Below are 25,847 nucleotides of genomic sequence, written 5' to 3' on the forward strand. Positions count from 1 at the left end.
AACTCCTCACTGTGTGCTTCATTGCCAGAAATTAATCTTGTTATGAAATGCTACCCTTTGGTTGCTATGACTTTCTGATCGTGGAGAGCAGCAGAGGTGCCCCCTCTGCTCTGCTTGGTGATTGGCGATGCCTGGGCATATGCATGCTGATATAGGAGAAAGCCTCCATGCTGGCTGTGGAGAAGCAGGCAGGTTTTATTTGGAGGTGGAAGTGGAGTTGTTTACAATGTAGGGGAACTGGAGAAGAGGGATCTGCTCTTAAGGAAGGCTGCAGTACTACAGCAACTTTCTAACACTAAGGTTCGATTGTATTACATAGAAATGGGTGTAGTAGAATAGAATAGAATTAACCAGGTTGGAAAAGACCTTTGAGATCATCGAGTCCAACCTATCATCCAGCACTATCTAATCAACTAAACTATGGCACCAAGCACCCCATGCACTCTCTTCTTAAACGCCTCCAGTGATGGTGACTCCACCACCTCCCTGGGCAGCCCATTCCAATGGCCAATCACTCTTTATGTGAAGAATTTCTTCCTAACGTCCAGCCTAAACCTCCCCTGGCACAGCTTGAGACTGTGTTCTCTTGCTAATCCAAGAGCTGTCACAGCACCCCTCGCAGTGTGTATTTGCTTGATCTATGCAGAAGTGAAAAAATAGGAGGAATGAAATTAATTAAGGAAGTAGGATATTGCTACTAATATTACCAAAAATCTTAAGTCTAGTATTCTGCTAAAATTAGATTTTAAGTTTCTTTGTCATGACCAGTTCATATTCCAGCTTTTAAAGTATTCAAACCTCTGTGTAATTTGCCTCAAAATGAGAAATAGCTCCTGACAACATTTATTATGATTAGCCAGCCCATTATTATCCTGAATGATTGTGCTGCATTTTGCTGTGCTGTCTGTGGGCTAAGATACTTGCACTGCGGGATGCACAGTGCAATAGGAGGTTGTACAAGGTGGCAGGAACTGGCATGGACCTGGCTGCACAATCAGTGATGTCCAATGCTGAGCTCAATTAACTGCATCAGCCTTGGGTCCATTGTATTAGCAGTTCTTCCCAATACTCAAAGTACAGTGCAGTGTGAGTAAGGCTACTAAAAACCTTTGGGGTTTTTTGGGGTTGTTTTTTGGGTTTTTTTGTTTGTTTGTTTGTTTTTTTCAATTTTGACTGCATCTTTGGGAAATGAGGTGCTTAATACTAAGAAAGTGCATTGCACTGTAAGAAACTGTAATTGAACCTTGGCACTGTGAGGGTCTCAGGAAAGAAGGTTGCCATCAAAAATGCGTGCTTATGTGACACTGTGTCTGGCTCATGGTTTCTTTGGCCATGAAGAAAGAGTGCTATGAGACCTGAGAGTTAGCATAGGCTATAAAGAGTCCAGGAGTGTTTGGTCCAAAATGCAAGCCAGTTTAAGCTATCGGACAGCTTCTTTGCTCAGCCTGCTGACTAACCTTTGTCATACACAATAATCACAATTACAGAATCCTTGTCCAAACGATTAATCCATTCTGCTAGTATCCAGTAGGTTTTTGGCTATTGAGAGTATGTTTTCAAATTGCCAAACTGATACTCTGTTCAGCACAGTTGTAACACACATGGCTGCTTCTGCACCCCTCATCATCTTGTGTCAATATTCATGAAACCCAAGCTGTATGCTGAAGCATGTGTATTCTGTGGCATGAAATGCAGCAATGCCCGTTTGAAATTCAGTCTGTGGAGAATGAAAAGTTACTGATGCACCATTTCCAGTGTATTAAAGAGTAGCTGTTTCATCTAAGAGGAGGAAAAGAAAAGTCATTAAGTGCACTGTAAAACTCTTAGTTCTTCTACTGTAGTTCTTACATTTTAAAACCTGGGGTGTAGTGCAAATACTGCCCTGTAACATGCAATATTGTTCCTTAATTACCTAGGAAAATGGCCTATTACTTGAACCCAATTTATGTGTAGGTAGGAGGAGACTGGAGATAAATGCTTTCAGGTGGAACAGAACAGTGTTCCAGTGCCCTGGAGATACCAGCTTCCTTCTTGTTAATTAAAACTAATCTATAGTTTGAGTATTGCAAAGGCTTCTTTCTGGTTTGTTTTTGGTGTGTTTGTTTTTGGGTTGTTTTTTTCCCCCCTCTACAGATGAGACTAGAGCCTGGCCTTTGAGACTCTTTAATTAACATTTCAGATTCCAGTTCTTCAGATACTTTATTTTTTTTTCAATACAGATTTCAAACCTGTGTTTTATAACAGTCACATATGCCTCCTGCCTTTAATAAAAGCTCCATTTGGCTGAAAAACTTCTACTGTATTTCAGATTACTGAAATTATTTTAGATCTCTCTGTGTGTTACTTTTATTCAGTGATGTAGATTTGTTGTCTCATGGTGCCTTTTAAATTAAATCCAGCTATTAGCAAAATGTACTCCTTTTCCCTGAAGCTAGTCTCCCATTCTACTGAGACTAAAGGCTTAGTAAACTGAGGTTTGTTTTCTTTTCTCTCTCTTAAAGGCATGGTTTGAATTACTTGATTTCCAAATCTTTTTTGCAGAGCTCAGAAGTAAAATATTTACTTTCTGCTTGCATACATGCTATTGAGAACGTTAGCAAGCTAAAACATTGCAATATAGCATACAAAACATTCTGTGAGGATGTTTGTTTGAGGCTTGTCTGATCGTGTTTATGGGTCAGGGAGCGAAAATGCAGATGAGGCAAAGTCTTGTATCACCTGGGTCAGAAATAAAAATATTATCAGCACTTTAGTTTGTGTTCAGAGTAGGTTCTCAGGGGTGTCACTTTGAGCTTTTCTTTTGAAAGTCAAGGCATATATGTGGTGTCTTAGAGGTGTTTAGTCAGTCAGCTACAAGCACTTTTTCTAACAGGTCTTGCCCTGAGTTACTGGAACACAGAACTGTCTTAGAGGAGGATTATCAGTACATTTTATAAAAGTATTTATTTCAGTGAAACAATTTCATGCAACAGCTTGCATTCCCTGAAAACAGACTACGTATCATTTTGGTTTCTCAACATCTTCCATTGCGCTGTCAAAATACAGGAAGAGTTTGAGTTGCAAATAATATTGTGCAATACAGTATATTTTTCTTAAATTAAAAGATCATGTGAGACCACTGGAGTTGTTTGTGTAAGATAAGGGCCCTAAATTTGGGAGTCTTTGCTATCTTGACAGTAGCATCCCTTGAGACATTTCATCACAGTACAAGACAATATTTAGATGTTGTTGTGCTTGCTATTTATGAAAATGTTAGAACTGGTTGCCACATGTTGTACCTGAGACAGTGAGTATTTCAGAATCTTCCTGCCACTGAACTTCTGCCTCAGAAGTACACACTAATTTGATTTGTGTCTCACAAACCTCTGAGTAACAATCTTAATTTAGCTTAAAAAGCTGGTAGTGGAGACATTCACACCATCTGCAAAAACAGAGCAAGAAGAAAGAACAACTTCCAGGCTATGGGGATACATCCATGAGGAACTTGAGGCTCCATTACCCCCTAACAGCCACCTCTTATCCTCGGGAGTATCAGCCATCAGCTGTGGGCTCAGAAGGACAGCACAGGATTGGAAGCTGAGAAAATAATTTCCAGGTTTGGCACAGGGGTTCCTGCAGCTGCCAAAGCAGTAAGAGCATGTGTGGGTGGGCATTTACAGGTGGTGCCTCAGATCCAGACAAAGTTGTATGTGCTTTCTGCCAGCAGTAACATGAAGGATTGCTGTAAATGACTCTTCAGGTTTAGTTTATATTGTTTATGGTGTAAGTAGCCAAAATGACATATGGTGTGCATCTCTGAGCCATGCAGAAAAGCCTAGAGGAATACAGTAATGAATCCTTGGGTTTGCTCCTGGGAGGAACAGAAAAGCTAAGAAGAGTGTGCCCAGGATGCAATATGGTTAGCTCAGGCCTACCACAAGTGACTTGTTTTTCACAATTTCCTTTTGAGACTGGTGTCTTTAAAGTGCCTGCTCAGATGACTCACTCATTATACTGTAAAGCTGTGGCGCCTGTTTTCGTTTTCCTGCTCAGCATTGGAGCTGGATTTGTTTTTCCGTTCTTCTGTTAAGTGAATAATACTCTCTTGTTTGTGGTATCAGCCTAGGGCATGGATTATACTAGAAGAATTACTACTTCTTTGTAGTGCATGGCCACCTTTATAGTTACGTGGCTACCTACAGTCTGTGCTGCATGGCCATGAAGGACAGGAGACTAACTGGTATGCATGTTCCACCCAAGTGGCACTGAAGATTTTGGTGTCAACATTGTGCAGCTCACCCCTTTCCTCTCTTGCGCTCAAAGCCAGGCTTGGTTTCTGTGCTCTGGTTACTGGGATCCCATACAGGACATGGGGGAGCCAGTGGGGCCACTCAAAAGGCTGGTATTGGGTGCTTCAGCAGCAACTGGTTCTGCGTTTTGCTGTGCCACAAAGGTATTTGGGGCTTGTGGAGAACAGGGGGCAGATCTGTAATCTGAGGATAACAGACTTGCTTTCCTGGCCCCAAACGGCAAAATGCCAGCATTTCACATCTGGAAATTTGCCACAGTGTGCCCTGGGAAAGAAAGGGAGAAAAGCAGATGACGGGAAGAAAAGTTTGTGCTGTCCCAGATCTCACTCAACAAATAAATGTTTTTAAACTAATTGAAAGGATGTTGATTGCTAAGCACAGGAACCCTGTGGAGGAAGGAACAATTAAAGGGACAGGCATAGCTTAATTGTTCCATGTTTTCCAAAGCCATTGGGATTCAGCTGATCACGCTGTGACACAAATATAAATACAAATTACATTAGTATGCGAGGAAGGAGGGCAACATGAACACCTTCACAGGGTGAACTTATGCTCTGTTCTCCATGCAGGTATTATGGTCGCACCAAGAGAGGCATCTTGGGGATGAGCTGGCTCTTGTGCTGCTCTTCTTACAGAAAATACACAGAAATTTAAGCCCTAAAGTCTTGTGTCATCCTCCATTTAGGATATTTTAATAACTGTAGAGGGGCAGTTAGAGGGCAGAAGGGCTCTGCAGAGGGACCTCAACCGACTGGACAGATGGGTGGAGTCCAAGGGGAAGACATTCAACAAGTCCAAGTGCTGGGTGCTGCACTTTGGCCACAGCAACCCCATGCAGAGCTACAGGCTGGGGTCAGAGTGGCTGGAGAGCTGCCAAACAGAGAGGGACCTGGGGGTGCTGATTGACACCCGCCTAAACATGAGCCAGCAGTGTGCCCAGGTGGCCAAGAAGGCCAATGGCATCCTGGCCTGCATTAGGAATAGTGTGGCCAGCAGGATCAGGGAGGTCATTGTGCCCCTGTACTCTGCATTGGTTAGGCCATACCTTGAGTCCTGTGTCCAGTTCTGGGCCCCTCCTTTTAAGAAGGACATTGAGACACTTGAACGTGTCCAGAGAAGGGCAACAAGGCTGGGGAGAGGCCTTGAGCATAAGCCCTATGAGGAGATGCTGAGGGAGCTGGGATTGTTTAGCCTGGAGAAGAGGAGGCTCAGGGGTGACCTCATTGCCCTCTACAACTACCTGAAAGGTGGCTGTAGCCAGGAAGGGGTTGGTCTCTTCTCCCAGGCAACCATCACCAGAACAAGGGGACACAGTCTCAAGCTGTGCCAGGGGAGGTTTAGACTCAAGGTGGGAAGAAAGTTCTTCACTGAGCGAGTCATTCGTCATTGGAATGCGCTGCCCAGGGAGGTGGTGAAGTCACCGTCCCTGGAGGTGTTCAAGAGGAGATTGGACGTGGCACTTGGTGCCATGGTCTAGTCATGAGGTGTGTGGTGACAGGTTGGACTCGATGATCTTTGAGGTCTCTTCCAACCTTAGTGATACTGTGATACTGGGGAAAAAAAAGACCAAACAAAAAACCCCATGAAACCAGATCTACCAGTAGCTGCAAAGAGAGCCCTATCTCAGATGACTTTATCATTCACTGTTGGAAAAATCATCACTGAAAGCAAGGTTTGACAAGATCTTGAGCAGATATACAAACTTCCCTCCTGGGTAAGTGGTGTAACTGCTGGACCATGAGGCACGGAAGAGCAAAAATAACGTGAAAGGACCAGAGTCCCTTTCTCCTCCTTATGTTTCTCATACTTGCTCTGATACAATAAGGAATGTATTTCATTTAAAAAAATAAATAAATTCAGAAGGTGCAGAATACATTGTGACAGGTGAAGAGATACAGCCTTGTAAATGTGTTTGTGTCCTGCTAGTTAACTCACCCTACAGATAAGAGAGGTGTATGCCTGATTTTTGAGCCCTGAAGATTTAGCCCAGGCATGGAGCTACTCCATGTTGTGAGAAATGCCCTGTAACAAAGCTGTGTTGCCTGGGAAGCTTTACCAGTAAAATGTTTAGTGTTTCCAGGAGAAGCAGCAGCTGGTAAGACTTTTGAAGGTCTACATTATGGATTTGGGCATCTACAGCAAAGTGAGCTGGATCTTGGAAAACTATTTACTTTGTAAATTTAGCTCTGGTTCCACTCGCAGGAGTCTTAGCAGCTGTTACTTTGTTCAGCAAAAAGCTTTAAGAGGCAGCTTTCACTCCTTGCCATGCATTGCGCTCTGATTGTTCAGTATCTTACATGCTGCAAGTGCAAACTTCCGTTGGCCACAAAACTCTTTAGTGGTTTATTTCATTCATAAGTGGTGTTCAAATTATTTCATATACGAGGTCAGCTGAAAAGAAATACTGGGTACCCAAAAAGGACCTTTCCAGGACCTATGAGCATTTATCACATCTGGTTCCATAAGGCTGTGATATTTTTTCCTGTGATATAAAGTTGGTAAGGACCAAGACGGCAAGAAAAGCATTTCCACATTTCTTACTTTCCAAAAGCAACAGCATACTCCAGTGTGACTCTCTCCCCACCCCCACCCTACTTCTGGCATCTGCTCTGGCTGTTATCAGTACATCTACCATTCAGGGAAAAAAATAATGTTCCATTAACTGCTGTGAGCACAATTTGGGCTCAGCATTGGAAAACGCTAGGAGTGCTAACATTCTGTTCTTGTTGTGGAAGGGTGATTGTTGTCGAGTGCCTTGTATTTTGAAAGACGGTAAGAACAACGGCTGAAACAGAAGGATTTGGAGGATGGGAGGGGTTTACTGCACTTGACTTATCCTTTAATATCAGTATTGAGTCTCTAATGGAATCTAAAACATTAGACTGATCAGTACCTACAACGGAGGAAGCCATGCAAGGGGAGTAAGGTGATTTTTGTGCCACAGAAGTAGCTGAGAACTTAGTCAGAAATTTAAAGACAACAAACCCTCCCACCCCCATGTAATTCATGTTCACACTACTTAGAAATATTTTTCAATTGTGGTTTGCTTGGAAGTGGCCACACTTTTCCCTCCTGCACGTGAGAAACCGTTTTCGCCAGTGTGCGTGTGGTAGAACCGCCCAGCGGCGGCCGATTTCAAATGCTTCACAAAGTGCTTAAAATCTGTTACTGGCAGATAAGGTGGCACAACTGTATTTCACTTAACTGGAGCTCCCTGTTCTACACAATCACAGAATCATCAATTTAGAGCTAATTCTTACCTTTTGACATAAATTTAATATTGATACAGATAATTTAGATTATACACTTAGATAGGGGAAATGATGTTAAATCTTGTGGCTTGTCCAGGTATTTGCAGTGCTAATCTCCTTCCCCCCCCAAAAAAAAAAAGTTTACAAGAAATAACCTCTAGACTAACTTAAAGGAAAGGAAAAAAAGAGACAGTAGAAGTGAAGCTGCTGCAGATCTGTGTTAATTTACTAACATGAAACCAGGAGTTTGTCTTTGGGTGTCCTGGGTTTCTGAAGCCTGAGTTTATGCATGCAGGGCGCTGCATCTCTGCCCAGCTTACCAACTGGTATTGATCTGGATTTGCTGTCTACAACAACTACCTGAAGGGTGGTTGTAGCCAGGAAGGGGTTGGTCTCTTCTGCCAGGCAACCAGCACCAGAACAAGGGGACACAGTCTCAAGCTGCGCCAGGGGAAGTTTAGGCTCGAGGTGAGGAGAAAGTTCTTCACTGAGCGAGTCGTTCGTCATTGGAATGTGCTGCCCAGGGAGGTGGTGGAGTCACCATCCCCGGAGGCGTTCAACAGGGGATTGGACATGGCACTTGGTGCCATGGTCTAGTCATGAGGTGTGTGGTGACAGGTTGGACTCAATGATCTTTGAGGTCTCTTCCAACCTTGGTGATACTGTGATCTGCATCTGCCTGGCTGCAAGGGACATAAAAACCCAACCCTTCAAAACACCCAACCCAACGACTGCAGAAAAACCCCAACTGAGGCGTGTCAGCACTCACAGAGATACAATATAGCTTCTTTTTGCTGTCTTTTAATTTTTCAATTTAAAATGTCTTCTCTTCCCAAAGGTTCGTCATCGGTGGTGTGAGCTTGTTGTTAAACACAAGTATGTGCCTGGGTATGGAGATGTTGAGAAATTTCTCAGAGAAGATCAGGTCAGTTGTATTTAGTTAGCCTTTTTCACACAATCAGCTTTTTGACACTGAACTAATATAATACTAAAAGACTAATTTCAATGTATTTTCTTGCTGCAGTTTGTCAAAAATTTGAATGTGCATTCAGTTCTTGCCTCTTCTTCCCCTTAAAACACCTGCACCCACTAATCTTCTGCTAAGTGGGGAAATAGGGCATATTTCCTCCTCTCCTATTTTATGTGAGCCAGAGGTTAGGAATTACGCTAAGAAAATAGCACAGTGGAATACACCTAGAGAACGCAGGCCTCTCCATGATTAGGGAAATGCTACCAGATGATTTTCATGGTCCTAAAAGGCTGGCTGCACATGATTGTCTTTACTGTGGCTTTTTAGTTAGGCCATTTTGAAATTAAAATTCTAACTGTATCTCTGCTTTGTTCTTTCATTTAAAATCTGTTTTTATTCAATGTGAACTCCATAAAATCAAGACATACCCTGATTAGGATGACTCTTGTGCACTTTAACAAAACAGAAGATGTTGCAAGATACGTCAAAGTCTAGGCAAGATATTCATGCCTTAGCTTTTATGTTGAAACGACCAAAGCCATTTGGAGCCACTGAGGGTTTTGTGCTTTCAGGCAAACACATTTTGTCAAAACAGCACAATAAAATTACTGCATTCTCTTGTTCTGAACGTTGCTTTCTATTTATAGCTGAGCCAATAAACAGGCCCCAGACTTCCTGGCAAGCTCTTTACTGGGGGGAAAAAAGTACTAATTATGATAATAAGGAGCATACATTGTGCTTGTATTAACCCTATGAAAAGAGAGGTAACCACCAGCAGACACTTGGGTGGTGGAGGGGTGAGTTCATAAAAACAAACATACTGCATTGCATTATGTTTGGAACAGATGTTGTGTCAAATAAAGACTTAAGATTTTCTGCAGTGCAGGGAGAGAATTTCTGCAAACTTTCTTTTTTTTTTTTTAATATAATCTTCAATATATTAAATTTTATTTATTCCAGCACACAGTTTATGGCGCAACCAGCTTCTGGATTGATTACAACTCAGATCAGAGCACTTTCCTTACTGAACATGAAATACTGGGCTGTAAAGTCTGGGAAACCTGCAAATATGGCTATTTAAATCCTTTTGAGGTCTGAAAAAACCCCAGTGTGTTTACTGCCTGTTAGTGTTTAGGCTTGGGCAGAACTACTGGCACTAGTTTGAGGAGGTAATTTCTCCTTGTAGCAACATGCCAGCAATTTCCAATTCTTCATGAAAGTGACTGCACCACAACTCCAAGGCCATGTGTGTGCCTGCTGTGGCTAGCATGCCTAAGAACTTAGCAAGGAGCCTAGCAGGTTGCTGCCACTCTGGGACTTTTCATTTCAGTCTCTCATAGAATGTTTGGGGGTTGTTGTGATTTTTTATTATTTTTACCAGCCCAATGCTAGAAATGGTGAGGCATGGTATTACAAGTGTGTGTGTGTTTTCAGTGCTAACTTTTTCCTCTCTTGCAACTGTCTAAACCGTAAGTGAAACTGTAAAAGTCGGTGTGCCAGGCTGCTAATGGTTCGTCATATGTATAGTCCTATTTCAGCGAACGCAGCTTAATGTCTACTGAATTCCTGCAGGCAAAAAAAAATAGGCAAAAAAATAAATAAATCTATCACAATAAAAAATTGGCAACCCACAGTGTCTTTCCTGTTAAGTTAGCCAGTGCTTTGCTATCTGCCCCGTCATCTTTCTCGATAGCTGCTATGTCCTGAACGAGTAGCTAGGGAGAGCCTGCCTTCTCACCAAACTGGAATTTGTGCTTGTTCAGCCAGATGTACAAAGTCTGAAGCACAGACCTGACCACAGTCGGGTGATGTCCAGTTACAGAGTTCAGAGTGGACAAGAGCAGCTGATGTCCTCTTTATTCCTCTTTGTGCGTGTAAAACATCCCAAATGGAAAGAAAATGTGCATCCTATGGAAGGAAAGACAATCTGTTTTCTTGAGGAGCATTTGGAAATACTTCATGTAGTTGATAAAAGAAACCAGATTTCAACATGAAAAGGAACAAAAAATGGGAGCGAGATGGCATTCTCTTGTCACAACATAACTTAGATCTCTTGAATTCGTACTGTTTTTACCCATAGACAGCTGTCCTTAGGCTGAAGAGATCCAGAGAAAACTACTTTTGAGGGGCAAGGTAGATGTTACGGAGTGTTTTACAGATGTTACACAGATCTTTTGTGTTTTGAAATGTCTGTTTTGCTTTGATTTGCTTCTAATTAAACGAACATTAGAAGGTCAATGGAATGAAAAACAGCTAACTTTGTGTTTTGGGTGATGGATGCCTGTGTGTGATGTTCCTCTTTTAGGCAATGGGTGTGTATCTCTATGGTGAATTAATGGTGAATGAAGACGCGAGACAACAAGAACTTGCACACAAGTGCTTTGCTGCAGCACGGGAACATATGGATGTGTCCTCAGCCAAAGTGGTGGCAGAGATGTTATTCTGAAAAGGTGATTATTCCTTTTAGATTAACCCCTCCTGGTTTTGCCTCACACTGAAAAAATACACAGAGCTCTCAATGTAGTAAACTTCAGCCAGCATACTATACATCCTGTCTCTGCTTAGCTTAAGAATCCTTGTTAAATATCTTTTTCTCCTCTCTTTCCCCTTTTTTTTCCTTCTATTTTTCCAATTTTTTTTTCTTTATTTTTGGATTTTTCTTTTCCCTTTCTTTTCTCTTTTATTTTTCTTTCCTCTTCCTTTCCTTTCCCATTTTTTCTCTTTTTCTTATTTTCCTTTTCTTGTCAGTTTTCTTTTCCTTTGCTTTTTTAACCCCAGACACTGGTGCAGTGAGTTAAGATACATGTAGGCACTAGCTGGAGAGCCTGGAGCATGGTTTTGTTGTAAACTTTGTAATGTGATGGACCGTGCAAGAGGCAAATCTGAATGGCAAGAGAGGGCCAGGCACCACCTGTGGTTTCCCATTATTTATTCTTAACTCAGCTTACATAAATTGCAGTTGTGCAAGGTCCGTTTCTGTTTAATGAAGGCTACATGTTGATAGCATAGTCTCGGAAAAGAATCTGAGCTAACCGTCAAAGGGAGAAGCTGTGCACTTGAAGCAACTCTGAATCATGAGAACAAGCTGATAATTGAGATCTTTTTTTTCTTAAGTGTTGTGAGGCCTTTGGAGACTCATTATGAGGTAAGAAGAGAAGCCTTAACATGAAGCAGCTGCTTAATATCATACATAATCTGGCTTGTTTCTGAAAATAGTGTGGAGGGATCACCAGAAAAAAAAGAGGATTGCAAGAAATAGTTAGGAAATAAAGATGGCTGCAGGCTATAAACTGGTAATTTACAAAGATAGGCTCCATTTCTCAGTCTATTTGAGTAGCTGGAGGTAAACTGAGAGTGTCTGTACCGGCATGTTTAACACATAGCCAGTTAGGATAGGGAAAAGGATTTCTTCCTGTACAGTGTCCTTGAGATTTTTGCTTTATCACTCATCTGACAGACGGATTGCTTTTTCACAGAACTTCACAGTTGATTTGTGGTATCAAAATTCAGGCATATATAATAACAGCAAAATCAACATTTTCTAACTGGTATTGATGAGAAATCTTAATTTACCCCTGTTCAAGCCTCTGCACATAGCAGTACTTCATAGTGAGTTCCACTTGAATTTATGGTGTTTATTTGTAGGAAATACAGCAAATAATAGTGAAATATTGTGAAAGCAGGTTTGTTTATGAACATCCACATTGTTCTCTGTAAAGACAAGAATTGTGCCTGTTGGGAGAACTTAGGTGGATCAGACTGTTAAGTGTGAGGAATATCAGTTACGGGTTAGAAGGGACACCTTCTAAAACAGGTAAGGCTTGCTTATGGGCTCCCAGTTTTCAAGGACCTGCAGGAATCTGAGCTACATTCAACCATTTTTAATCTTGCAGATGCATTCAAGTGCCAGAAGGCCTGAAACATGGAGATGCATTTTTGTCCTGGTACTAGAGTACTGATACTGTTCTGGTACTACTGTATTCCTGTAGTTCCTTCAATAATAAAATAAAAATAAAAATGTCTCCAAGCTTCTGCTGGTAAGTGTCTAGCACTGGAAATTGCCATGGTGTGTATGTGTTAGCAGTTGTCTAGAAGTGAACCTTCAACTTCTCAGACAGGTTAAAAGTACCTGGTGAGCTAGAACTTTAAAGATAACATTATGAGAACAACACTGTGTGTGACCGCACAGATTTCTTTTAGTGTTGTGGCTGTTTGGGTTCCTGGCATGATGATTTGTGATTTAAGATTAAAATCACATTGCCAGGGATTACCACATAGCCATGACCGCAGCTGCTAGTATGAAAGTCACCATAACTACCCCATCCCTCACAGCATGGAGTCCTCAGTCCATTAAACAAACAAACAAAATCCAAAAAGAGGAAAACAGCAGATGCATCACAGAAGAACCTCGTCTGATAATTAACTATACCTACCCGGACACCTCTCTGGAGAGGTGCAGAGCTTAGCTGATTGGTGAACAGTGATTGTTTCCTTCTTTGTTCACAGTGGCTAAGTTCTGCACCTGAAGAGAAGGGGAGAGAGACTTAATGTCAGCCTGCCCTGTTGTGGCTGAGATATCTTGCTGCTGAATGGGCAGATGTACAGTGAGTTCACAAGTGAGGTGCAGTGTATCAAGGACAGGAGGCAGAGAGAAGCTGGGGACAACCAAAGACCCTTAGGTTTAGTTGAGCGTAATCAGCTCTCCTTAAATTCTTGGTTTGACTGTAAACATAAGACAATGCCAACAGTAATTTGGTTACCCTGCTTTTCCAAAGGTCAGAGGAAATAAATGTGACTTTAAACCAGAACTGCCTATAAAGCTTTGTTTCATATTCTTCTCTTTAACGGATGCTGTCGTGATCTCTCTGCAGCTGTAGCCTAGCACTGTGTGTCATTTGCAGGAAATGGTTGTTTCCGACTGGAACTGCCACTTAGGGCGGCTGCTGTTGTTCCAGGCTGTGGATGGACCCGTCCTCCGGTGCCTACTGAGCTGATATCAGTTCTGATTTTATACACTGGCTCAGTTCAGCAGGAACAGGAGTCGAGCCCTAGAGCAAAAAAAAAAAAAAAAAAAGGCCTACCTTTCTGAGTGCCTTTAAGAAGTAGTTGCTGTTTTCTCTCACAAAGTGAAGTAGCAGACATCATGATGTCCTCATGTCAAACACTAAATAGCCTAAGTTGGAAAACCTCTTTAAGAGGACTGTTGGCTTAAGACAAGAAGGTAGGTGGGTGTGCGGCACGTCACGCTTTACCGCTCCGTAAACTGACCTCCAGTGTTACTCTCCGAGTAGCCTGCTAAGAACCAAGAGAACGTGCTTGCACTGTAGATCTTCAGTGTCTTCTCCAGACCTGGTAGTAGATCTAGAAATCCAAAGGAGTCATTGTTAACTCCATAACCAGTTACGCTCTACTGGTAACCTAAAAAATAACTCCTTTAGAAGGCGGGGCCAATCAAGAATGCACAGGTTCTCCTTTATCATGACAGCGTAATAACCTCTGCTGCTGTTTTTGTTGCAGGAAAGATCACAGAGAAACTCTTTTAATATATCTCCTACTAAGCCCCGATGGTACTAGGATTTCATTGACCCAAGACATCAAAGGAAGGATTGTGTGACTTCTAAAACAATCAGCTAACAGAAACGTTTACCTGTCGGTATTTATGTCTTCCAGAGGCTCATTGTAATCAAGAATTCGTGCACATAAAACAAACTACACACGCACATGGCTGTGGCTTTAGGTAGTTCTTTAATACAATAAATTTGGGCTTTATCCTTGCTCTTTGGCAATACAGTTTGCGGAGGCTAAGGATTCTTGATTTGAATGGTTTTACGTACTCCAGTAATTTAACAGAGGTTAGTAATCTCTAAAGTTCAATAAAGTGCTTAAAAGTGTAGTTGTAACTTCTATGCCAAATTAAAAAGCCAGCACAAAATTAGCAGAAACTAGTGTGGGGCTGGGGTGTTTAACTGAGAGTGGTAACAGCTTGTAAAGGTGACAGCGCTGGTGGTGGCATGTGACTGAAGGAAACACAAAGATCAAAATTCTCACACACTCTTTTTTTTAGGTTAACTTTTGCTGGAAATCAGACCGTCCATTTTCTGAATGTGTTTTCCATACCCTTGTCCTGCTCCTTTTGTATAGTGGTATCTCAAGTGTAGGTCTTCTTTCCAAGGAGCTTCCAGCTCCACTGACCAGAAAATATCTTAATTGTTCCTTTCTAAGAGTAAGAATTTGGACAGAAAAATTCATGAACATGTTTCCTTTGTAAGCTATTGTTTTACATCAAATACTCTGTAAAAATAAACACTTCTTTCGAGTATGTGTAGTCTTTCCATTACACAGTGGTTCAGTGTTAATTTACAAACTTTGGAAAAAGTGACCCCATTCCTGCTCTTCCACTAGGAGAGAAGCAGCTGAAAGTCATTAGCTAATGGATAGTAACAAGAAAAAAATAAATGTGGTAATTCTTTTATTTATGTTGTGCTGAGAATCTGAAGTAAGCGCTGCCTCAACGGTGACTTCGGTCCAGAGAGCTGCTCTTTACTTCAGTACATTTTCAGACCTCCCCCTTCCCAGGCATGTTGTGTCAATACCTGCTGCTCAGCAATGTCTTTCAAATGCAGCAAGAATTGGGAGAGTGCCCAAAAACGTGCTGAGATCCCACAGTGCCTCATAAGGCAGCTACGCTCACCAACGCTGTTATCAAGAGCTCCTGTTCATAAAAGCGTTGCGCTTCAGTTCACGCGTTTTTCAAAGGCCGGCAAAGGAAACCAGCCTGCCGCTTGCCTTTTCCATTGTGGAAGGCAAAGAGCCCAGAGCCAGATAAGGCACCCAGAAATTAAATACCTTGTAAGCCTGTTCGTAGCCAGTATTGTGAAAGCTAAATAGTAAGACAGACTACACATCTGCAAGTATCACCACACTTCTGTTCTTATAAAACACTCTTTTCCCTGCCTTTTTTTTAAGCTGTTGAGCACAGCAGTTGTTTTTGGTTTTGCTTGCTATAGCTGTTCCTGTCTTAGAAGTATTAATATGAACAAAAACTTGATTTCCCTCACATCAACTTTATGATCCATCAGGTATCGTAGTAGAGAAAGTGCACAGAAGATAAACTTCTAACACCAAACAACCTAAAAATGGTAAATACAGGGCCAGTCTTGGCCCTGTATGGCCTTCTATTGCTAATATAGAGTGAAGCTCTAGATTAAGAAGGAAACCAAAGGTGTCTTCAGGTAGCTACTGTCACTGTAACTTGTCAGACATGAGAGAACAGGAGACTCCTGTTACAAGCATTAGTGTCAGTTTAAAACCCTTCTGAATCATGTAAAAAGCTCTGGCAGTGAACCATACAAAGTGCAATTTAATTACTTAGGCTTTTAATAGGCCCTATTGAAAGCTCAGCAGAAAAAACTAACTGCTGTTCATTTTACTTAAGAGTCTCCCAAGATGAGTGTTTCCATATTAATTTCCTGAGAGGAGTAAGTCATAGATTCTAACTACAGTAAATAAAATTTCAAACTTACTGTGACTTACTTAAATAATTCCTGAAAACTGTGTTTTACCGAGCCCTGTAACCAGACTTGATTGTCAATGCACTAAAATCCAGTGCAACTGTCTCATTTGCTGTTTGTTCTTGAGTGTAGTCAGAATGTTACACCATTAAATCTCTTGTTCCACAGTGAAAACCACGACTCCAAGGCTAGCCTATGTTTACACACTACACCTGGCTATGACAAGTATGGGCATTCACGTAGCTGTGTCCTTGACCTACTCCAGTTTCATTCTGCTTCTGTTTCATAGTCAGCCCTCTCCAAATGAAATTTTGTTGGTTAGTTGGTTTTGTTTTCTTCTTTCTTCCATCTCCCAACTCAGACCTTGGTCCTTTCTGAACACAGGGGTAGTTTTACTTTGGATAGCATTAGAATCCTGGTTAGAATACTGTCCAGCAGTAGGCTGGACAGTCTCCCACTTGCCTCATTAGGCCAGCAGCTGTTTAAGATCTCACTGATTCTTTTCTGGACATACATATTAACTGTAAAAATTAATTAAGCTAAATCTGTTTCTGTGTAGTTGGACAATGATCACCATCTACTTCCTCCATGGGTTACTTGGTTACTTGGTTACTTCAAGTGAAGGCAGACTGTAACGGGGGGTAACTTGGGCAACTCTCTTGCCCCCTCAAAGGAGATGCTGTCCTAGTCACACATCTGCTACAGAGTAAAGCATGCCATTTCACTGACTACCATTCTTCTACTTTGCCTTCTGCTTCAGCTTTGCTGGAAGGTGTTGGCAGCTGCTGCTGGCTCTGTGCTTTCTCCTTTAGGGGAGGGAATTAGCTGTACCCTATTGCCCACTCCTTCCATATTAGGGGGAAGGATAAAGGTTTAGCCTGGAAACAACAGATCTAGCCAGAAACAGTCTGTGCAAGTGGGCACCTTGAGGAAACAAGTAGGACTTCAAGCATAAGAAGCCTAAAAGCATAAGGAGCACTACGAGAAAGGCTATTATAAAGATAAGCCAAAAAAATTTCTGTACAGCTAGGTAATGGTAATGTACCCTGCAGAATACTACAAGCAGACTGTTTATCTCCCTAGCTGATAGAAGTCTTGAGAACTGCTCATTTTGTTACAGGAAATTTAACTCTTTTGTTCGCGTTTGCAGGTGGAGGCTCCCCTGCATGTGGGAGGGAACCATGCCACCTTTACAAGAATGAACAAGCAGCTAAGTTACTGTGCTGCTATGTGCCAAAGGCTTTATTAGTTTTGGATTGATTCTTTCCATGCGAAAACTGGACTGCAAGTATCTGGAAACCCCACATCTTTCAGGACTGGGTCACCCCGAGGGCCCCACACTGCAGGCAGGTGATGGCAGGTGGTGATGTAGTCTTGTAGGTGCTGCAAGTTTGGTGCACAAATGCAGTAAGCTGTGTGTTATGGATTAGGTTGCACTGCATTGTTGTCTCAGCGTTTGTGCCTGAAGAGGGGGAAATTTCCACGCCTTCATGGGTCTGTCTTTCTGAATGCATGATTTAAGAGTCAGAAGTAGCTGTAGATGAACTACCTAAGAGTGGTTAAATATTTTATTGGTAACTCACTGGCATTCTCCCTCTGAGCAAAGAACCCTCAGTACACTACCACTTGCCATAAACAAACATACTGAGCACAAAAACTAATTTCATTGCAAACCTTATTCCAGAACACTCATTCTTAATATCTAGTATTTTGTAGTCTTTTAAAACTATAAAAAAGTCTACCTTTGTACTAAATTCCTATATTCCTTGAGTCAGGGTGATGTCTTTCATAACAGGCAAAGGTTTCAACAGACACCTAAAGTGCATAGAATCATAGTATCAACAAGACTGGGCATTTCTGTTCTTGGCCTCTATCTCTGATGCCTGGACTAGGAGTCAAATAAAGCCCAACAAAACAAAACATGTTAGTATCATAGTATCATAGAATCAGTCAGGGTTGGAAGGGACCACAAGGATCATCTAGTTCCAACCCCCCTGCCATAGGCAGGGACGCCCCACACTAGATCAGGCTGGCCAGAGCCTCATCCAGCCTGGTCTTAAACACCTCCAGGGATGGGGCCTCAACCACCTCCCTGGACAACCCATTCCAGGGCTTCACCACTCTCATGGTGAAGAACTTCTTCCTCACATCCAGCCTGAATCTCCCCACTTCCAGCTTCATTCCATTCCCCCCTAGTCCTATCACTACCTGATATTCTGAGAAGTCCCTCCCCAGCCTTCTTGTAGGCCCCCTTCAGATACTGGAAGGCCACAATTAGGTCACATTAATTACAAGAAATGATGAGGAAGCATCCAAAAAGGAATCTGACTCATCTAGAATATCACAAGTATACTGAGTTTAGGCACATATAAACACCAAAGTGAGTATTTTTTCTATAGGCACAACATGCTTAAAAACTTACTACAGAAACTTTGCTGTCAGGCTGTCATTTTGTGCCAGTTAAATATGCTAGTGCATTAAAAAAAATTCAGATGTTCTCACAGTGCTTGGGAGATAAACTGCATTTGCCCATTACTGTGAGTAAAACACAGTGCCTATTTTCTACACAAATTAAGGGCCTGATTCCTGCTGCTCACAGCTGCCAGATGAAGGACAGGAATTTGTTACATTACTTAAAGGCATTCAGAAACTGCAGTTACGTAAAGATTTGCTTTTCCATGGTAATTTGCACATCAGAAAGCAGAACTTCATTCTCAAGCATTGCTTTATGTTACTGGACTAGCCCAACAGCAGTAATGCTCCCAGTACTACTGTGCAAAAGCCTGGTTTTGCTTCTCACTTGTGCTACAGAGATGATAGCTCTGCTGAGCCATCTGAGCCTCTCTGAGCAACAGCTGGACACCATTGTACCCTTCAGTTAATGTTATCTCTCTCCAGTCATCTCCGAGAAATGCCATTTGCATGCCTGCTTCAAGGCCTTTCCTCTGGGCTTGCTGGGAGCAGTCATCATCATCGTACTAAAAAGATGAGTATTTTTTTTAACCTCACATTAACCTGATGCTGTTGCAGTATCAGCTGAGTTTGTTCTTCAGTTGTTTTTATATTTAGTGGTAACAGGCATCTGCCTTACAACTGTACCTTAGAGTCAACTCTTGCAAATGATGATCTCAAAGGTCTCTTCCAACCTGGTTCGGTTCTGTTCTATTCTATTCTATTCTAGTCCATTCCATTCTATTCTATTCCATTCTAATCTATTCTATCCTATCCCATCCTATCCTATTCTATCCTATTCCATTCCATTCCATTCCATTCCATTCCATTCCATTCCATTCCATTCCATTCCATTCCATTCCATTCCATTCCATTCCATTCCATTCCATTCCATTCCATTCCATTCTTGTGGTGGGTTAACACCCATTCTGAAAACAACAATAAAGGAGGGTGGAGGGCTTGCAGGTGCCTTGCCCTCCCTGCAGGGTGTTTTCCCCCTGGGAAATTGAGTCTGTTCCACTCCCCGCTCCCTGCCCAGCTAGGGTATAAAGAGCAGGACATTGCAGCTATTAGCTCTCCTTTTGGCTCCTGGATGAGAGCTACTGCGGCTGCCTCCCTGCTCCTCTGCCACGTGGTCAGGCCTGATCCTTCTCCCTGCTGCCTCTGCGCCTCTTCAGAGAGAGACTGGTTTTGTATTCTTTGTCCCCCTCCCATCCATCCCTGTTTCTTGCCCTTGTGAACCTTACCTGTTATTGTTATATACATGTTGTTTAAAGAAAACTCTTTACCTCTCTACTTCCAGGTCAACTCCAAATTTTTGCTTGGTGGATTTGCTCCTTCCCTTTCCTTTTTTTCTCTTCCCTCTGTTGGGAGGGAAGAGAGGGGGAAGAGGGGAGATATTCTCAGCCTTGCCCCCATCTGAGCTCTTAACTCCCAGTTAAGGCTCAAACCACCACAATTCTATTTCTATTTCTATTCTATTCTAAACACAAAACTAAAAACTGCAGTGTGTCATCTTTCTCCAGTTCTGCATCTCTCTCTTGGTATGCCTGAACCTTGCATGGTAACTGCCAAGCAGGACCAATTAAAATTTTGTTCAGATTTGTTCTGTTTCTTTCCATGCAACAAAAAAACCTAAACAAAGAGGCAAGCAAAGTACCTCTGGACCAAAAAAAAGGAATGAGATGAGTTGCAACCACAGGCTCTCTTCAGGAAATCTGGCCCTCAAATTGGAAAGTTTCCTTATGCCAATGTTGTGCTTGCCCTGTTTTGTCAGAATGAAAAATAGATTTCTTAAACAACTAAACAGCATCAGTCATGGCACACTGAAAGCAGGCTGTACTGCAAGCAACCTTCTACCTGCTGACCAGCTATTGGTATAGCACTTTGCAGAGAATGCTGTCCTGTGAAAGCTGCAGTGCTGAAAAAAGTCATTTAGCAAATCTGAGAGGAATTTCATTTTGGAAACTTCTCATGAAAAGATTGAAGCATTCAGGAAGCATTACTGATTTCCTGAGTAACAGAATGCATTCACTGTGAATCACTATTTCTCACTTAAAAGCACAGCTAGTTTCATAAAAGCAAAGTTGCAGAACACAACATTTTAGGAACAACTTACCAAGCTAGCAACTGGATATGATTTGCAATTGGAGAGAAAAACTCATCCTTGGCCTGACAAACAACAAGGTCATGATGAGCAAACTGCTTTAAGTTATGTAAATCACCTGTTAAAGAAGGCTTCAAACAAAACTTTCAACCATCTTTAATATTTACTGCTATATTTGAAAATGTTAACATTTCCAAACAAAGGATTACTTTAAAACACACATGAGGGAATACGAAGTTGCAGGATATACTCAAGCTCTTGTTTTTTCTGTCCTTGGTAATCTGTGGTGCAAGATGTTAATGAAAGTCTGACATGTGGGTGGGGGTATGGTTTGTTTGGCTTGATAAACAGATGACATTAAAAATCTACACTTTCAGCTTTTGGAGAAGTTCATTCAGCAGCTTGACAGTCCTTTGATTTTCTTCTCCATCGTGATCAATTCTGTATGCAGTACGGATAAGAAGGCTACAAACTTGTTTGCTTCTATCATTTGTGTCAGTAATCTGAAGGGAAATAGAGAAGAGGGGAAATAATGCAATTATGTTGCAGAATACTAAGAATTCTCCATTAAAATTTACCTCAAACTCACATATTTTCCCCTCAACACTAAATACAGGAGATGCTATGAGTTCCAAAGCAACTAAGGTGAGTCACCTAGGAGTGACTTTACTCAACATTATCTGCTGTCTTACTCTCAAAACCACTGCCAATCATCCCAATTTCATTCCATCCACTCTGCTTTTCCTATATTGTCTTCAGGCTTTTTCAAGTCACATAGAGTAGCTACACATAAAGGATTAGACAGATGCAAATGAAAATTACTAAGGCCATACTTAGGCCTACAACAGCTTATGACCTCCCTGAACTGAGAAATACTCAAGAGTTTTGTAAGTTAATGATGTTGCTCTCTATAAAGAAACAAGGAATTGCCTTTTGTCTTCTTGAGTAGGTTTAAAGTAGCAGAATAGTGTATTACAGCATCCCAGCTCAACAGCCACTCTCCTCAAAAGAGAAACTAAGCAGACTGTAAAAACACACACATACACAATTTCACCATTACATTCTTTAACACACCCCCATCCCCCCATTTTCACCATTACATTCTTATGGCAAGAAGAAATTTATCATTTGCAAACTTACCCCTAAAATGCTGGAAATATCTTGTACCTACTTAATCAGAAGAATGTTATATTTGCTTAGTCAGCCAGAAGAAACAGCCACCAAAATCAGCTTACATTCTCTAAGTCATAAAATCAGACTCCTTAAACATGCCATATACCCTATACAGATGGAAGAGCACACTGCTGCTGAAAGAAAAACTTCTGAAGTGCTAAAACCACACACTGGACCTAGACTTACTTGCATAGAAGGCTTGAACTGCAAAGAGTATGCCTTTATTGACAGAGAGGAATAAATTCTGAATATCATACTGATACAGCAGCATTTATCTTGATAGACACAAACACATTTCACTGCACTAATAGTCCTGAGAGCTCTCATCAACAATGGTAAGATACAGTGGCATGCTCCCAACATTTTATTCCTTTTCATCTTTTTTCATTCCTTAAATGACACTCTCTCAGGTCTTGGGTCTGTTTTTCTCCATTATCATCACATCATTCCCTTCCCCTGCTTTGCTAAAGCACCAAGCTCTGCCTCACCAATGCTAATGCATAGTAACTGGCTGTTTCACATGATGGAAAAAAGGCAGAAGATAGGTCCATCATCTCTGCAGCATCCTGGTAATTAAGGGAGTGATTTATAAACTGGAAAGGCAAAAATCTTGGCATATGCATATCTATTTGAGATAGATTAGACTGCAATCTGCTACAACTGTTCCTGCAGCTGTATAGTTAGAACAGCAGCTTTCCCAGATGTTTTCAATAAGTGTCAAGATGGAAAATATTTTGACTCTAGATAATGTCACAGGTTATGTAGTCACTGTAGCAGATTGCTGTAGTCACAACCTTTAATTCTGTTATGTGTTTCCTTAATTAAGACATAGGAGACCAAATTTATAATAGTTAGAAAAATCATAGAATGGTCTGGGTTGAAAGGGACCTCCAAAGGTCATCTAGTCCAATCCCCTCTGCAGCAAGCAAGGGCGTCCTCAAAGAGGTCACGCTGCCCTCAAATAGATCAGGCTGTCAAGCCTCACCTTGAGTATCTCCAGAGATGGCACCTCAGCTATCTCAACTACATAGAATACATAGAATACATAGAATAAACCAGGCTGGAAGAGACCTTCAAGATCATCGCGTCCAACCCATCAACCAATCCAACACCACCCAAACAACTAACCCACGGCACCAAGCACCCCATCAAGTCTCCTCCTGAAAACCTCCAGTGATGGCGACTCCACCGCCTCCCCAGGCAGCCCATTCCAATGGGCAATCACTCTTTCTGTATAGAACTTTTTCCTAACATCTAGCCTGAACCTCCCCTGGTGCAGCCTGAGACTGTGTCCTCTTGTTCTGGTACTGGCCGCCTGGGAGAAGAGACCAAAATATAACTACAAAATATATTTTACTCAAACATTAAAAAAAGGAACACTTACATGGTAAAAAAGTTCCTGGGCAATCATATGTTCACCACAAGAAAAGAGCAAAAAGTTGGTAAGAAGATGTGTTATAAGATGCTGGTTACAACACTGCTCTGTATCTGTTACACTCTGTACAGCAGCCTCCAGATCTTTGACAGAAAGGACTGTACAGCTGAAAAGTGTCATTAGGTGACCATAGACTGCTTGAGCTTCTACCTGTAAAAACAATTTCAAAGGATGCAAGATCAGAGAAGCATAAAGGTCATATCTATTGTATTTTTTCCTTTGGATTTATCCATTAAGAGGAAAGTGAATCTTAGCAGAAACTACCCAAACGTGAAAAGAGTTTGAATTTAAGCAGCAGGTAAAAAGTGGAAGAAAGGACTGTACACATTTCTTTTACACTGCTTCAAACACACAGTTGTGGATAGAATGTTTTTGTCTGTTTTGTTTGGTGGTGTATTTTTTTTCTTCCTTTGGTCTTGCAAATTAAGCAGGCAGGGCATCATGCCAGGATTTGACCTTTTTAATAATAAAAGGAAATGCAGAAAGTCCCTTCACAGAACACTGGTCAGATTTTTGCATTGTGGGAAAAAGAACAGGGGGTCCTCAAAGGGCTCATTTCAGTATTGCTACTACAAATCAGCTAAATCCCCATAAAACCTGATCTTGGCTGATAAAACGTAAGAATGAAGTTTTGTCCTTCTTCCTATGTGTTTTGTAACTTAAGTTTTCAACTTTTGAGTTAGCCAATGAAACCTAAATTTTGCTGAGAGTAGAAAACAGAAGATTTTGGCATCTACATATTGGAAAACTAGACAACTATTATGAAAAACACTAACAATAATTCTGTTCACTGTATGAAAAATAAACTAAACAAACCAGTGGGGAAAAAAAGAAAACAAATGAGCATGTGTAGGCACAGTGGAAAAACATACTACTGCAGAGCCAAAGGAAAAGGACACCTGTTACTCTACCATACTCATTAGGATAATTCCACATAAAAAGTCTGAAAGATATGCTAATTCTTAAATTATGTCCACAATTACATGTGAAGCAACTGGAATTGTGTAAGAATTTTTATCCCCTTATGTATCCTCTTCTCGGTGGGCCTCCATCTCTCGTGCCATAGACTGCAGCAGCTTGGCTTTGTGAAATCAGGTACCCGAGGAGGCTTAGTCCCAAAGTTACTATGACCAACGTCTGAGTTTCGTTCCTCCAATGTTTCAGAGTCTAAAGGTATGAAAGGACTCCAACATGTATAAGTGCATGTTGGACTGCATGTATGAGTGAAGTCAAGTGAACAGCAAAAGCAGGCTTTTTCTTTTTTAAATCAGTTTAAAGCACTGCCCAGTGTTTTCCACCCTTGTTGACATACAAACTGCTCCCTAAAGTTAGTAGCAGGAACATAAAACTGGAAGTCCTAAGTGCCTTCCTTTTCACACAAAAATATGCCAAATGAAAAATCCTTCAGCTTGGCATTTGCCAGAAGTTCCCACCTCATCTTAATCTTGACTGGTGAAAAGTTCAAGGGTTGAGGAAGAAATCACTCCATTTGAAAGATTTGAGAGCTAGCCTGTCAAAGGACAAATTAAAACAAAAACTGAGATCTAACTAGAGGCAGAAGCTTTGCATGAACTGTGGCAACGTTTCTGACCTGTGTGAAAAAATCCCACAAATGTTAAAGTAACTGAAGAAAAGAATAATGAACTGAAATATTAGACCTCTGGGAACAGAGGAACAACTGTGTGGGCTGTCAGTGAAAAGCTTTTTTCTCACTGAAGTTTGTTAAACATTATGACAGAATAACAAACTGATAGGATATGGGGGACACAGGGAGATGGCTTTATATATGTAACAGTGTGATTTAACTCCATGGTGCCTGGGTTATAGCAATGTTCCATACACAGATCTACACCTACACCTGAGGGTGTGAAACCTCCCTCGTGTTTATTGTTTGGGTATTGGTTTTTTTCTGAACACTGCATTCCAAAACCAGCCCTGGTTTCTTTACTTCACTGCAGCTCTAGCCTGACTCTGTTCAGCCAACAACCCACCCTCTCTCCTAGACTATAAGAAATGGAAGTGGAAAAAAAAATTCGAAAGTGATTGTGATGTGAGTTTGCATTTCTAGTGCCATCTGGGTGGCAGGACAAGAAGGAAATAAAATATTGCAGAGCACACTGTTGTGCATGCACCACTAGAAGTAAAACATGATCTGTTCATTTTACAAGTGTGATGAACTGAGCTGCATTTTTAAATAAAACAGAATCCATTTCCAGATTAAGGAAAACTGCAGATGCTGCAGCCACATCTAGTTCAAACCTGTGTAGTAGGTCTAAATAAAAAGCTTTCCTGTGTCTGTATGCACACACAGCACTCTTCATGCCATACAGCATGTAAGGTTAGAACAATGCTTCCTTTTGTTAGGAACCCGGCACATGGGAGTGTAACTTCTTACATCTCATACATGCCAAAAAAGACACATAAATCAGAACAAAAGGGCAAAGTTAGGATTCAAGGCTTTACCTCTTAAGTAGTTTAAATTTTCAGCTGCTATTCTGATTTTTCTGGTGTTTCCTCCTCAGAAGATGCTGTAACAGAGGAATACTGAACTCTGCCACACAGTGATTAAGAAAGTACCATCCACAGAGTAGTTTTTATTTGTGATTAAAAGCATCCAATTTATCAAGAAGAAAGCCAAAAAGGTACTGACTTAAGAAAGA

General features: G+C 41.4%; 2 protein-coding genes across 2 annotated transcripts in view; one reads left to right on the forward strand and one right to left on the reverse strand.

Moving 5' to 3' along the window:
* Window positions 1-14,294, forward strand: part of AOPEP (aminopeptidase O (putative)) — a 165,760-nt gene extending 151,466 nt beyond the window's left edge. The window contains exons 14-16 of the mRNA XM_054178269.1: window positions 8,379-8,465; window positions 10,816-10,960; window positions 14,028-14,294. Coding sequence (XP_054034244.1) covers window positions 8,379-8,465; window positions 10,816-10,956 — 228 coding nt within the window. The 3' untranslated portion in view covers window positions 10,957-10,960; window positions 14,028-14,294. The remainder of the gene's footprint in view (window positions 1-8,378; window positions 8,466-10,815; window positions 10,961-14,027) is intronic.
* Window positions 14,295-20,690: 6,396 nt separating this feature from the next.
* Window positions 20,691-25,847, reverse strand: part of FANCC (FA complementation group C) — a 66,827-nt gene continuing 61,670 nt past the window's right edge. Inside the window, exons 13-14 of the mRNA XM_009898891.2 lie at window positions 23,137-23,337; window positions 20,691-21,082 (exon numbers count right to left, since the gene is read on the reverse strand). Of these exons, the coding sequence (XP_009897193.2) occupies window positions 20,945-21,082; window positions 23,137-23,337 (339 nt within the window). The 3' untranslated portion in view covers window positions 20,691-20,944. The remainder of the gene's footprint in view (window positions 21,083-23,136; window positions 23,338-25,847) is intronic.

The sequence above is a fragment of the Dryobates pubescens genome, chromosome Z, assembly GCF_014839835.1.
Source record: "Dryobates pubescens isolate bDryPub1 chromosome Z, bDryPub1.pri, whole genome shotgun sequence".
NCBI lineage: Eukaryota > Metazoa > Chordata > Aves > Piciformes > Picidae > Dryobates > Dryobates pubescens.